This window comes from Colias croceus, chromosome 5 (assembly GCF_905220415.1).
Source record: "Colias croceus chromosome 5, ilColCroc2.1".
In the NCBI taxonomy this organism is placed as follows: domain Eukaryota; kingdom Metazoa; phylum Arthropoda; class Insecta; order Lepidoptera; family Pieridae; genus Colias; species Colias croceus.
This window is the reverse complement of record NC_059541.1, coordinates 4,752,581-4,766,202: the sequence shown is the minus strand read 5'-3', so window position 1 is coordinate 4,766,202 and position 13,622 is coordinate 4,752,581. Positions and strand designations below refer to the sequence as shown.

The following is a 13,622-nucleotide window of genomic DNA, read 5'->3' as shown; positions in this document are numbered from 1 at the left end:
TTAAAAGCATCGCGTAGGCAATTTATCGGAAAAGCAATGTGATCACATCCCTTTATTGGATTAGTAGTGACCGAAGCATCGCAAAGGTAGTTACATAGTTTTCTGAATGGGAAGAGACTCCGATGGCCGCTTTGTGCCGCTACCGTGCTATTTGTTCGATATTGGTCGTTTATGTTCCACACACGTCAGCTTCAATTACTTCCAACATTGTTCTAAAGTGCTACGTATTTGTTTGTTTTCCAAGGGGCTTTAATTTAAAGAAACATTAGGGTTTAAAAATATATTTATAAATACGAATATCGGTGCACATTTTAAATTCTGTAAAATATTACATAACTGAAAGAAATACTTGATAAATATCTTAGTTTTTAACCTCTGCAATTACTCGAGCATATTCTTCCCCTCGAGCAACATCTTTGTTTATGTCCGTTACAGCGTTCCCAAGTATATGTTTTTCATACTCAGTCATATTAAAATTGGAATTGCACGTTTCAACGATACCGTAACAGCCGACTCTTGTGGGGCCAGAGAAAAATCTGGTTCCGTAGTGAGGGTTTGACGTATAACTGTTTACTACAACGTAATCTCCATACATCGCCTGAAGAATGTTATCGACGAATTCATTAATAGACCACGCCATAGCTAAAGTTGCTGAATCTATACCGAGTTTGTGGTTTATAACTTCCATACCGGCTTTTTTTACAAGCCTCGTTAATGTATCAGCTTGACATGGATCCACTTTATAATGGGAAGGAGTAATGTTTGAAAACAATGGTATAATGGTTTGATCAGAATGGCCTCCGATAACAGGTATATGCAAATGCCGCGGGTTTACGTTTAATGCTTTAGAAGCAAAGGCTCTCGCTCTACACGTATCTATATGAGTGATGCCAAATATTTTGGCAGCATCGTAAGCACTGTATCTAAATAACAATGAACTTGCAAGAGGTATAATTGAATTAATAGGATTAGTTGAAATTGCTAAAAATGCATCTGGGTTTATATCAGCCATTGTTCTGCATAGTTTTTGAACAGAAGGTGCATTAACTTCCAGCATTTGATCCCTTGTATATCCGGGCCTCCTTGGTACTCTTGATACCATTATAATAAGGTGGGAAAAGCGAATCGAAGCAGGAAGAAAACTATTCCCGCTATAACTTGTTATTACAGGCCCTTTCGGGATTTCACTTAGTTCAGCACCAATACGTAATACTTTCTCATCATCATCGTATAGATTTAGTCGGGTTATATATCTGTTCTGTTTCAAAAGTAAGGCCAAATTTGAGCCAATTTCATTAGCTGCTCCGACAATGGACACTTGAGCATTTCTTTTCTGCTCCATATTTAAATAACATCTCTTCGATAAGAGACTATTCAACGCAGCAGAACCACGACACCACATTGTAAAAATATATTCGTATAAAAAATATTTCACAGAATTTAATTTCTTACCGACATTGTTATTCTGTCAGCTGGTGGTTCAATAAAAATCATTATCAGTTTAAAATTAAACATAGAATAAAAATACCAGCAATAATAAGAAATGTTCTAACTTATCTGTTAATTTAAGAAGTGTTCTACAATTAAATAGTAGTTTTATTATTATCTATGGCTTTCAAATTAACACAATCCTGCCAATTCAAAGTCAAATTCATAGTTTTCCATCTAAATAATATCAATAAATAAAAATAGCACACACAATGGCTCTCACCAAGCGGTTATTTAAATTAATAGCGAACAGAACATTGACTCGGAATTATCAAGTTACAGTGGTAGGTGGTGCTAGTGATGTTGGACAAACTATTGGTCTACTTCTAAGAACTAATCCAAACATTAGAAAATTAGTTGTTCATGATACACTTGATAAAACGTCCGGAGTTGTTTTAGATCTCTCGCATGTACCAGTTCATTCAGCACTACAAGGTTACACTGGCGAGGATACCTTAGACAATGCCTTGAAAAATACAGACATTGTAATCGCAGCCAGTGGGTCCCCCGTGAAACATGGCATAACGGAAAAAGAGAGATTCAATCGAAATGCTGAATTTATCAGAAGATTGTGTCTAAAAGTAGCTAAATTACGACCAATGCCATTCGTAGGAATAACAACTGAACCATTAAATACTCTCGTGCCAATGGCGTCCGAATTATTGAGAAACCACGGGGATTACAACCCGAAGAAACTATTCGGAATAACAGCCGTGGGTGCAATGCGAGCGCAAGCTTTATACGCTTCGGAAAACAATTTCAATCCAGACGAATGTATTGTCCCAGTTATTGGTGGGCATTCCGATAAAACGCTCTTGCCTTTAATCTCTCAATCCAAACCTCAATGTGAAATGGATGAAAAAAAGGTTCGGGAATTTGTCAATAAAGTTCGCAAAGTTGGTGAATTTAACACGAACTCGAAGAAGGGTTGGTCACCTACACTTTCCGTTGCATACGGAGCTATGTTGTTCACGCAAGGAGTTCTAGATGCTTTAGATGGCAGATTGGCCAAAGTAAATGCGCTTGTAGAAAACAATGATTTTGGTACTTCTTTTTTCTCTGGTCTGGTCAGCATCGATCAAAACGGATTTTGCGAAATGAAAAGATACACTAGTATCACGCAACTTGAATGTAACTTATTGGAACAAAGTATTATCGAATTAAGAAAAGACGTAATAAGGGGCAAAAAAATATTAGAACTTGCATAAATTTTCAATTTAGAAGTTTATCGGAGTAAATAATATTTTATAATAAATGAAAATACGATATACCAACGTATACGTTTTATTGACGTAAAACCCTGGATTCACAAAAAGTAACATTAAAGGAAAACTTAATCATATCACAGAGAATTAATTACATTCATTAATTACCAAATCATTCACATTTTGTACTACACAGAAGTCTACACAGATATACAATAATAATACTTATTTCTAATTAGTTAAGAGTTACTTGAACACTTTTTTATACTTATTTAATTTTGGTTTATAATGTATTCTACCCTTAAATTTGATCCAAAAATAACATTCTGTATTGGATTTATGGAATAATTTGATTAACTAAAAATAAAGCCATTCTTAAGAAATTGGACATTTGTATACCCTTTTGAATTTTTCTATAATATCATTTGAGAATATCCTATCATTTGATTTAACCAAAACAACATTATATTATAATCACAATCCCAAGAACTATAAAAATCAATATTCGAGACGATATGTTACAATAAAATCAACTATGTTTAATACAAATTGGTTTATCAAAATAAGTATAAGTATAATAAATTATAAACTGCTACACTCCATAACAAGACAATGACAAATCAACAACATTTAACACATCTTAAATTTTAAGTATACTGGCTAACTTTATTACCTGAAATAAACATAAAAAATGATTATTATTTATTATTCACATTTCACAATAATGTAAATAAACACTTCAATTTTCGTCTTTTGTCTGCTCACGAGCACATATTCAATATTATTTTTATTGTGAAACATTATTATCAGCTATATATGAAAATAATCCTTATGGTTAGGACATTAGGACATCGTTTCGCGCAAAACTTTATTATCAGTACTAAAATACCTTGTCGCGAGCGTACGCGTCATGAAATAACTTAGAATAGAAATAATTAACATAGAGGAACAAATAAAAATTATTTAACTTACTTTAAAGAACTCGAGGCCAAATCAACTTAAATATATAAATGTACTTAATTATATTTGGATTTTATTTAGATTGTATATCAAATCGTACGCTCCAAACTCTACATAAAACACCCACCTAAAAGTCATTCCTCATTGCTTTTACTAACTTCACTCCCAGATTCGCTGGCGCTCGTTGAATGAACACTGATGGAGGTTTCCTTAAACTGGCTGATAAAGTCTAGAAGCTTCTGGAGGTTTCTTTGTGTTTTTATTTGGTCCGCCAACAGTTGCCGCTTCTCAGCATTGTGTTCGTCGAGATTCTCTTTCAAAGTTGCCGCTCGCGCTTCCAGCTTCCGTAGCTCAACGCACAGTTCAATGTTTTTCTCTTGTAGTCGTTTGCGTTCCGCTAACTTATCTGAAAAGATAACAGAGAATTCAAATAAGATATAATATAAAAATACAAAAGTCGTTAAAATGACGCGTGCGTTAGGTCCTGCGTTTTTCAACAGCTCAAGCGGCGCGTACATGACAAACCGGTTAGTTGACACATGCTGTATGCTTGTAGTAATGTAACACGATCGACTCATTAGCTTTGCCTGTGTTGTTTTCTTTTATCTTGTGGTAGAGGTGCATGTGACAGAAGTATAGTATAGGTGACGTGCGCCGCCGCACGGTCGCGCGCTTTACGTACGTTTACCCGTACTCAGCAAGTAACAATACGGGTGGCAAATATGCAGCAGCACTACAGCTACACGCTATGCACACCGCGCACTGAGCGCACGGCCCAGCGGCGCGGCACATACCAGTGTACAGGTGCGCGTTCCGTGCGGGCGCGGCGGCGCACGCGGGCTCGGGCAGCGGCGCGCGGCACGCGGCGCAGCGCCCCTCCGCGCCGCAGCCCGTGTGCTGCCACACCGCGCATTCCGCGCACGGCACCAGAAGCGAAGGCACGTCTGCAATACAAAAATAAAGATATTAATGCCGTTGACTCACAATAGCATCACAGTATTACCATATTTCCTACAGTATGGCGACGAATGTACTTGTGCAGAGAAACGGAGGGGAAATGGCGGAGGGTCGGGCGACGCGGGCCGCTTAATGCAATCACGCTGAGTTTGCATTAACTATCGCGAAAGGACGACGCAGTCGTATTTTTTGTGTAATAATTTTATTATACATAGGTACTTACATATTCTAATATGGCGCGCAAAAACTGTTCCGTTTTCGGATGTAAATCTACATTGAAATCCCAGAAGGAAACAATATTTCAGAAAGATTGTATTAATTGTATCTGTTGAATTAAAATCAAAGCTATGTATATGTTGTCCTCATTATTTTCTAATCAGATTGTACATCCCAATGCGCATGCATTACTTAGTTAAATGGTATAATATACAATATAGGTAAACCAGAATCTGATGGCAATTAGGGAAATCAAAATTTTGAGTGTGCAACCCTGGGGAAAATGGACTGAACGATCTTGATACTGCTTATTTTTTAGTTTGTTCTCAATATCATTAGTCACATTACATAAGTGGACAATACTGTACTTAATAATGAGATATCCACTTAATATTGTGTAGGTACATACTTACATGTATAATATTATACATATTACTTTTACACAGGTAATATACATATTATTATTTACACATACCTATATTTGTATGTTCATTATCATTATGCCATGTGAAAATATCGATGTTATATCGATAGAAAACTAGACTGCTTATAATTTTTTATAAAATAAAATAAAAGTAAAATAAAACTATGTTTATTTTCGTAAGTATTAACAGATACACACATTATAAAATTGACTTGGACAGCTTGGACTTGACGAATAGCCGTATTGGAAACTCCTGTAATAAGTTTTCATAAAATTATATTCCAATCAACAAACAATATTATAGTTACCTACATATAATATTTTTTAATTAAAAGTATCAAAGCGGGTAAGTCCAATTTACCAATAAAATCTTCTAAATTGAAAATTGTGATGTGTTTGACCCTTCTTCATCAAATATTTTTCTATACACATTATAAACAACACATCTTGCTTGTGATCACAGCGGCTTTTTCGACATTTTCGAAGATTTTTTAGACAAAATCCTAAAAATTATTTATCAACTGCAAAAAAGACAAATAATTTGACAACCAATTTGATAGTTGTCAAATAAGTTGCCACATGAAAATCTTTTATTTCTTAAATATAAATATGCCATCAGATTCTGGTAGACCTATACCCTCGTAAACACGCTTGATGGGGGGGGAGCCATTTCGAACATTTTGTATGAAGTTTCCTTACTGTATGTATCTGTATCACACTGTATATTGTGCTTATATACTGGTCGATTAAGGAAAGCTGACATGTTCACAGTACTCACACTTATGCAATTTTACTATACAGTATGTTCAAAAATAAATGCGATTCTAGTGTACCTAGACTTGAATTGTAAAATGGGTGCGTTGTAGATAATATGAAAGCTCTCATTTAAAATAACAATTTAAAAGTAACTCAATCGATTAACTTAATTATTTATTCTCATACCTAATCAATTTTATTGTATTATAGTATTGATAATCATTCAATTATAAAATAATAATTAAATTTCATGTCATATTCAAAATAACGATATAAACAATACAAATAACACATGCGCTCACTCCCAATACCTAATAAGCGAAACCTTAGCACGTAAGACGGTAAGAGATAAGGCTACATTACAATAAAAGTTGTATTGTTCAGCTATGTATGAAAATTTTAACTTACTGCGTTTACATTTAGTTTACAAAACTAATTAAAATTGTTACATAATTTAACCTAGGTTAAGAAAAAAAAATTTCTAATCCGCGTGTCGCGAAGTACATAATTATCTCGTCGAAATTACATCACCCTGTATTTATAAACAATTGCAAAATAAAAACAATAATTGTCCCCTTCACTCAGATTTAAGCTAATCTGCGCGCGAGAGAGATGGGCAGACTTTTCATGATGCGTATGCAGCAAGGTATGCAGTATGACGTCACACCGCGCGCGTCTTATAGACACTACACAATATGTGCAATGTGTAAATATGTTTACGTTCCAGCTCTTCTTAATCGGCCAATACAATATGCGCTCTATACTATTGTAATATTATATACCTACTCTAAGATGAGAATCAACTAATAAATGGCAAGTCTATTGGGCATACTATAGGTAAACCAGAATCTGATGGCAATTATGGAAATCAAAATTTTGAGTGTGCAACCCTAGGGAAAATGGACTGAATGATCTTGATACTGCTTATTTTTTATTTTGTCCTCAATATCATTAGTCACATTACATAAGTGGACAATACTGTACTTAATAATGAGATATCCACTTAATATTATGTAGGTATATACTTACATGTATAATATAGGTACAATTATACATATTACTTTTATACAGGTAATACATATTATTATTTACATATACCTATATCTGTATATTCATTACGAGTATGCCATGTGAAAATATCGATATTATAATGATAATGTAGATCAAAACTGCTCATAATTTTTTATTAAATAAAATAAAAATGTTTATTTTCGTAAGTATTAAGAGATACACACATTATAAAATTGACTTGGACAGCTTGGACTTGAAGAATAGCCGTATTGGAAACTCCTGTAATAAGTTTTCATAAAATTATATTCTTATCAACAAACAATATTATAGTTACCTACATATAATACTTTTTAATCTATAGTATCAAAATGGGTAAGTCCAATTTACCCATTAAATTTTCAAAATTGAAAATTGTGATGTGTTGGACCCTTCTTCATCAAATGTTTTTCTATACACATTATAAACAACACCTCTTGCTTGTGATCGCAGCGGCTTTTTCAACATTTTCGAAGATTTTTTAGACAAAATCCTAAAAATTATTCATCAACTGCAAAAAAGACAAATAATTTGACAACCAATTTGATAGTTGTCAAATAAGTTGCCACATGAAAATCTTTTATTTCTTAAATATAAATATGCCATCAGATTCTGGTAGACCTATAATTAAGAACATCCAAAAATAAAGTGTCCACGTAAATAATATTTAGCAGTGCAATATCTGTAATTATATATTTATGAACAAATAATTACATCAGATTTAATAATCGCAATTATTTTGAATGTACATATGAATAAATGATTTCATCATAATATTAATAATCACAATTGTTTTATTTCACATTTGTTGCAACCCTAGCGTATTTTCGTGTGGCAGTGTAAGTACCTACGCTGGCGGCGGCATCGCGCGACATCAAAGGCGTTTCCTTACTGTAGGAAATAATATTGTAATACTGTGATAGCATATTAAAAGCGCATCAAAAAATGTCCGAGCGTCGTTGAAAACATTCATTCAAATTTACACCCTATTTTGTTGTAGTAATGCTCAAAATCGATTGTATGCGTTCCTTAGAAAACTCTGCCTCATATGCTAGTAGGCAGAGTTTTGCTGCCGACATATTTTATTGCCTAGGTATTTATTGTACGTTACGTCATGTACATGATTTAGGCACAAATTATTCTGTTCCAAGTTAAGTGGTAACTATCGAAAATATTTTCTCAACAGAACTCGGTGATTGAATCAATAATTTTTAAAATATATTATTACTGTATCCTTCCTCTCTTTAAGTAAAACAACAAAAATATCAAAAATATTCCATTGCAATTTTTTACGCACCAATATCTATCCTACTATTTAATTTTTAGTGCAAACTTTTTGATATAAATTAAAATCTTACCATTTCTTCCGCAGCCGTGACAAACTTTTTTAGTTGGTGAATAAACTGGCTCCACTGACAGACCAGCTGGTAGAGTTGCCATCCAGGCTGGTTTGTTTCCCCAACCTAGAATTAAAGAGAATAATAATTTAATCTGCTATTGTCAAAAATATGTAATCAAGACAAATGAAAAAGTTATAGTGTACTTGTCAAAGAATAAACAAATATTCAGTAATATGTAAGACTAAATTATTATTTACCTTTATTATCTGTTGATGACCCTGATGGAGATCCTTCACGAGATGACTTATTCTGATTCTGTGAAACAATATAGGACAATTTTACTTGCACAAAAAAGTGGCCTATCATTATTATTTAACATAAATGTAACTAATTCAGAACTATATTTGAATGATTTAATAACAAAATAATAAAGTAATCTCCAGTATACCTGCTTGCGAAGTTTGGCTGATCGCGTTTGTGGTGGATCACTGTGATTCTGTAGATATGGGTATTGGTTTAACTTCTTCCGTTTCTGAAATAGCACAAAAAAGAATAATGCATTTTTTTTCATCAAAATATCTTTACAAAAACAAAAATATATATTTGGTACTAAAATTTGCGCTGATATAAGAATTTCTATAGATTCTAAGAATTGAATTGCGCTGGGTACAGCTATTTAATTAAAAATTTTAAGCAGTAAACTATAAAAATGTCACCTATTAATAATTGAAAAAAAATAAATATTCTTAGAAGCTGTACTACAATCATTATTAGATATTCATCAAGTTAGGTTGAGAAAAAGAAAATATTTTTCTTACAGGAACCATTTCATAATTGCCATAAACAAATTCATTTCTATTTGTGCCAGCAGCCCTTTTGCGATTTTCGTTTATTTTTTTCTCCATTATTTCTTTTTGGATTGGTGTTACCAATCCAATAAGTCTAGAAAAAAAAAATTCAGTTAGATAATAATATTTAAAATATCTTGATATGATGGTTCATTGAGAAAATGTATAAAAAATGCATAAAAAATTTAATAATCAATGATTATTAAATTTTTTATGCATGTTTTGAACAGAACACGTATTCAATATTATAAAATTAATGTCCCCATACATCCATATTATGTTATACTGTGTAGTTTAATCTATAAATTACAAAAATGTAAATGTAGAAGCTAATGTTATGCTATAAGCTAACGCTTATTACTACTAATGTAGTCACCAACCCAAATTATATTACCTCATGAAACCTTCTTTGGATATTGGCTCTCCCGGTTCAGGCAGAAGGGGTGGTGATGGAGCCGGTGATATCTCTGTATTTGGCGAAGAATCTGAATCCGATCTATCTGGCCAATCATTGTCATCAAACTTTGTTCCCCTAAAAAAATAAATGAATGGTATGAACAAAAACAAATAAACATCACATTCAATAATGATGTTCAACATAATTAAAATTGTTGTTTTCTTTTAATTTTACCTGTCTGAAGTACTATGAATACATACTTTGGTAAATAAATACTTATTAATGTATACTTACAAAAATACTTCCTTGACCTTGTTGAGAGCATTTTCAAAGTTACTCCTGTCGTTGTGTATTAAATTTTCCAATCGAGGAAAATTTCTTACAAAACTCTCTTTGTGTCTCTCATTTTCATTATTTGTTTCTTTTTCATGTGGTATAATATCATTTTCTATATCAGACTCATTATTCACATCATCTGTTAAATTCTCGGTTTTTATTTGGATTTCGTTTAACACTGAAGGTTTTAGTAGTGATGTGGGACGATTCCTATTGCGATATTGTAATTCATGGTCTCTTAATTGTTGAGCAATATAGTGATTGTCATTTTCAATACTGACTTGCTTATTTTTAGCTCTTAAGCGTTGTTGATACAATTCCAACTCTTTCCTCAGTCTATCAACCACCAATTTCTAAACAGTAAAATATAAAAAATAAATTATATAAAAGGTATGGTAAAAATAACAATAATATTTAATGATAGCAACTTACTTGAGCACGTCCAATGGCAACAATTTCTTTTTCAGCTTCACTAACTTTATTTTTCAGATGTATATTCTGAAAAGAAAAATTTATTACAATTAATAAGCGGTCTTCATATTTTTATCATATATAGGTATATCTAAAATGAGCTAACAATAATTATTGATAAGAATATAACTTACGCTTTCATCTTCTTGGAGGCGTGCAACCCAAATCTAAAAATAAAAATATTCTGTTAAAGAAACCTCAATACTTAAAAATTCACTTTAATCTGACTGTTATTATTATTTTCTATAAATACCGACTTTATACATAAACTGATAAACAATAACTTAGATTACTACAAACAAACAACATTTATTCAAACACGTAATATAATATTGATTCATGATGTAAAAGTAATTAGGTACCTAGGTACTTGAATGTTGCTTGCTGAACAACCATTTTAACTTTCCGAAGTGTAGGTAACTCACAACAAGTAGCTACGTAGGTACTTAAAAATAAGATATTTATTATGAAAGGAAACTTGAAAGTAGAACTAATACTTTAAATACCTGATGCACCCGTATAGCATTTTTTAAATCAGTTTGTGTTTTCCGAATATCTTCTTTTATTTCATTAGAAACTTCCATTGCATTCACCGAAGGTAATACAATTTGAAATGTCACTTCATAGCCGCATAATATAAATAATTGTTTACAACCTTTGGTTTAACAAATTTTCATACACTACACACAAAATAAATCAAAGCGAATTAATACTCTGAAAGAATTAATTAAAACAAAGAAAGTTATCAAAAGTAGCAACCTTGTTATGAATTTAATTTCATGTGTGTCTGTTATTAATTTACTTAAACTCAATTAAACAAATATATTTTATGCTATTTATGTTGCGCTCTCGATAGTATCAAGATAGTATCGCACTAATTTAATTTGCAAAGGAGACATCAAGAAATTGTAACAATATGTATCAACAGCATTTTATTTGTACAAATTTTAGAAAATGTTATTGAAGAATCTTTTGTAGTCGAAAGTCAAAACTCGAGTAGGTACTTAATCGGAATAGTCATCGGCCAAGTTCGTCAAATTCCGATTTCCGACAAAACAAAAACTAAAATGCGTGCCACTCTCGGTGCCACTAAAGAAGTCCCATACAGTCCCTACGCGTCCCTCAGCACGTTTCAGCACCACGCGACGCCGCGGCCGCAGAGTAACATCTAGCGCGTACTGCGTACAAACGACTTTTCTCTCTGCAACTACCATGGAAATCTTGATGGAAATATTATAGGTACTAGCTTTCCACCGCGCAGTCAAAGAAAAACCAAATAATTTCCGGGATAAAATAAAACCTATGAAAAAATTGGTTGTCTGTAAAGTCGGTTTACTCATTTACTGACGATAGTTGAACGTGACAACGTCCGATTGTGCTTCTTTGTCGCTCGTTCCGCGCTCTCGCTTGCATTTCATGCCACATGGAACGCCTCAGAGCGAGGTAACGCCGCATGAGTCATGTTTTTTCGTGCGTGCAACCGGCTATATCGAATTATAAGACATTATCACGTCAAAAACCTATCCTATGTCCTTTCTCGGTTATCAAAATATCTCTATACAACATTTCATGCAAATTGGTTCAGTAGTAAGGCGTGATTGAGTAACAGACAGACAGACAGAGTTACTTTCGCATTTATAATATTACTAGCGGTCCTGCCCTTCTTCGCCCGTGGTACATGTTTACGTTTTCTCTACATAAGATCCATCTTCGTACTTCAAGAAATATAATAAAAAAAGAATTATCGAAATCGGTTCAGCCGTTCTCGAGTTATGCGCTTACCAACACATTTTGCGATTCATTTTTATATATAAGATTATGGATATATTAGCTTCTTGTGTTAGACGGTATGAAAGTGTAAAATAATTTCTGAAAATAATTGTGTTTAGTCAGTTGAAATTTATTATGGTACGGGAGCTACCAACGTTTTAAAAAAAGTCATTTTAGTATAGTTGGGTTTTTGATATGCTGTTTCTCTTGCTATTTCGGTTACAGTCCGGGCTGTCTGGCTGCGTTTATTAGTGCGCATCTTATCTGCACAGGAAGATATACTTAAGTTATATACTTAGTCATTTTTTAACGCGTAATTTTTAATCTTTTGCCTTTAGATAGATCCATCAGACATATTTTTTTTATTGCAAGACGTTTTATTCGTTGTTAAATTAAATGGGTGCCATACGCAATTTTTTATTTAAAATAATTAAAATGTCATCGAAATAAGTGAAATTACATCAACATGAGTCCGCTTAAAAAATAAGCAACTAATAACTTTATTACTTATATTATACTATCCTTTTTTAATACTTATATTAAATAATTAGTAAACTAATATTTTTAATAGATGCTTTCATATTTATTACACTTTTGGGTATTAATATGAATTTGATGATATGTATTTGGTTTTTATCAAGTTTACATTTAACGTCCAATTTGAGGTTCGTTGGGAAAAGGAGGCACCATGGTAGATTGTTGCAAAAAAATTGTAAATAGTAAAATGAATATTATATATAGTATATGTAACACAGTGATTACTCTGTGGATTACTTATCCTTCACGGGGACTCATGTTGATGGAATTTCACTTATTTCGGTGATATTTTAATTATTTTGAAATAAAAATTGCGTCTGGCACCTATTTAACAACGAAAAAAACTTCTTGCAATAAAAAATGTATGTCTAATGGATCTATCTAAATGAAAAAGATTAAAAATTATGCGTTAAAAATGACCTTAAATTAAGGATATTTTCCTGTGCAGATAAGATGCGCACTAATAAACGCAACCACTGCGGCCAGCCAGACAGCCCGGACTGTAACCGAAATAGCAAGAGGAACAGCATATCAAAGAACCAAGAAAGAACCAACTATACTACAAGTGATAACTGCGTTAAAAACAACCGACTTCAAACTTGCACTTGCAAAATTTACAAATACCTACAGACAAAAATGCTCATAAAATAAAAACTACTGGGCCTATCCGAATAAAATTTTTATGGGACCAATTCGACACCATCCCGCATCGAACAAAAAAAGAATCACGTAAATCGGTTCAGAAACCTCGGAGTAATCGGTGTACATACATAAAAAAAAAAAAATATACCGGCCGAATTGATAACCTCCTCCTTTTTTTGAAGTCGGTTAAAAATGCTCACTTGTCAACGTTGCTACCTCCTAGAATAT

The 13,622-nt window shown here is 32.8% G+C and overlaps 3 protein-coding genes across 5 annotated transcripts; 1 reads left to right on the top strand and 2 right to left on the bottom strand.

The window, feature by feature from the left end:
• Positions 1–311: 311 nt before the first annotated feature.
• On the bottom strand, positions 312–1,438 carry LOC123692025 (malate dehydrogenase-like). The gene has a single exon (XM_045636647.1). The coding sequence runs from the start codon at positions 1,400–1,402 to the stop codon at positions 362–364; it is 1,041 nt and encodes a 346-aa protein (XP_045492603.1). The 5' UTR covers positions 1,403–1,438; the 3' UTR covers positions 312–361.
• Positions 1,439–1,609: 171 nt separating this feature from the next.
• Positions 1,610–2,711, top strand: LOC123692026 (malate dehydrogenase-like). Its single transcript, XM_045636649.1, has one exon. The coding sequence runs from the start codon at positions 1,701–1,703 to the stop codon at positions 2,694–2,696; it is 996 nt and encodes a 331-aa protein (XP_045492605.1). The 5' UTR covers positions 1,610–1,700; the 3' UTR covers positions 2,697–2,711.
• Positions 2,712–2,756: 45 nt separating this feature from the next.
• Positions 2,757–11,459, bottom strand: LOC123692017. 3 transcript variants are annotated; one of them, XM_045636639.1, is made up of 13 exons: positions 11,205–11,459; positions 10,952–11,125; positions 10,580–10,612; positions 10,407–10,472; positions 9,933–10,327; positions 9,636–9,773; positions 9,212–9,335; positions 8,842–8,925; positions 8,651–8,708; positions 8,412–8,516; positions 4,448–4,597; positions 3,781–4,059; positions 2,757–3,366 (listed from the first exon to the last, which is right to left on the bottom strand). In XM_045636639.1, exons 2-12 carry the CDS (start codon positions 11,027–11,029, stop codon positions 3,788–3,790), a joined length of 1,503 nt encoding a protein of 500 aa, XP_045492595.1. In that variant the 5' UTR covers positions 11,030–11,125; positions 11,205–11,459; the 3' UTR covers positions 2,757–3,366; positions 3,781–3,787. The 3 variants fall into 3 exon arrangements, with proteins under 3 accessions (XP_045492595.1, XP_045492594.1, XP_045492596.1); XM_045636638.1 differs by having other exon boundaries at positions 10,952–11,459; XM_045636640.1 differs by lacking the exons at positions 10,952–11,125; positions 11,205–11,459 and adding an exon at positions 10,703–10,771.
• Positions 11,460–13,622: the final 2,163 nt, after the last annotated feature.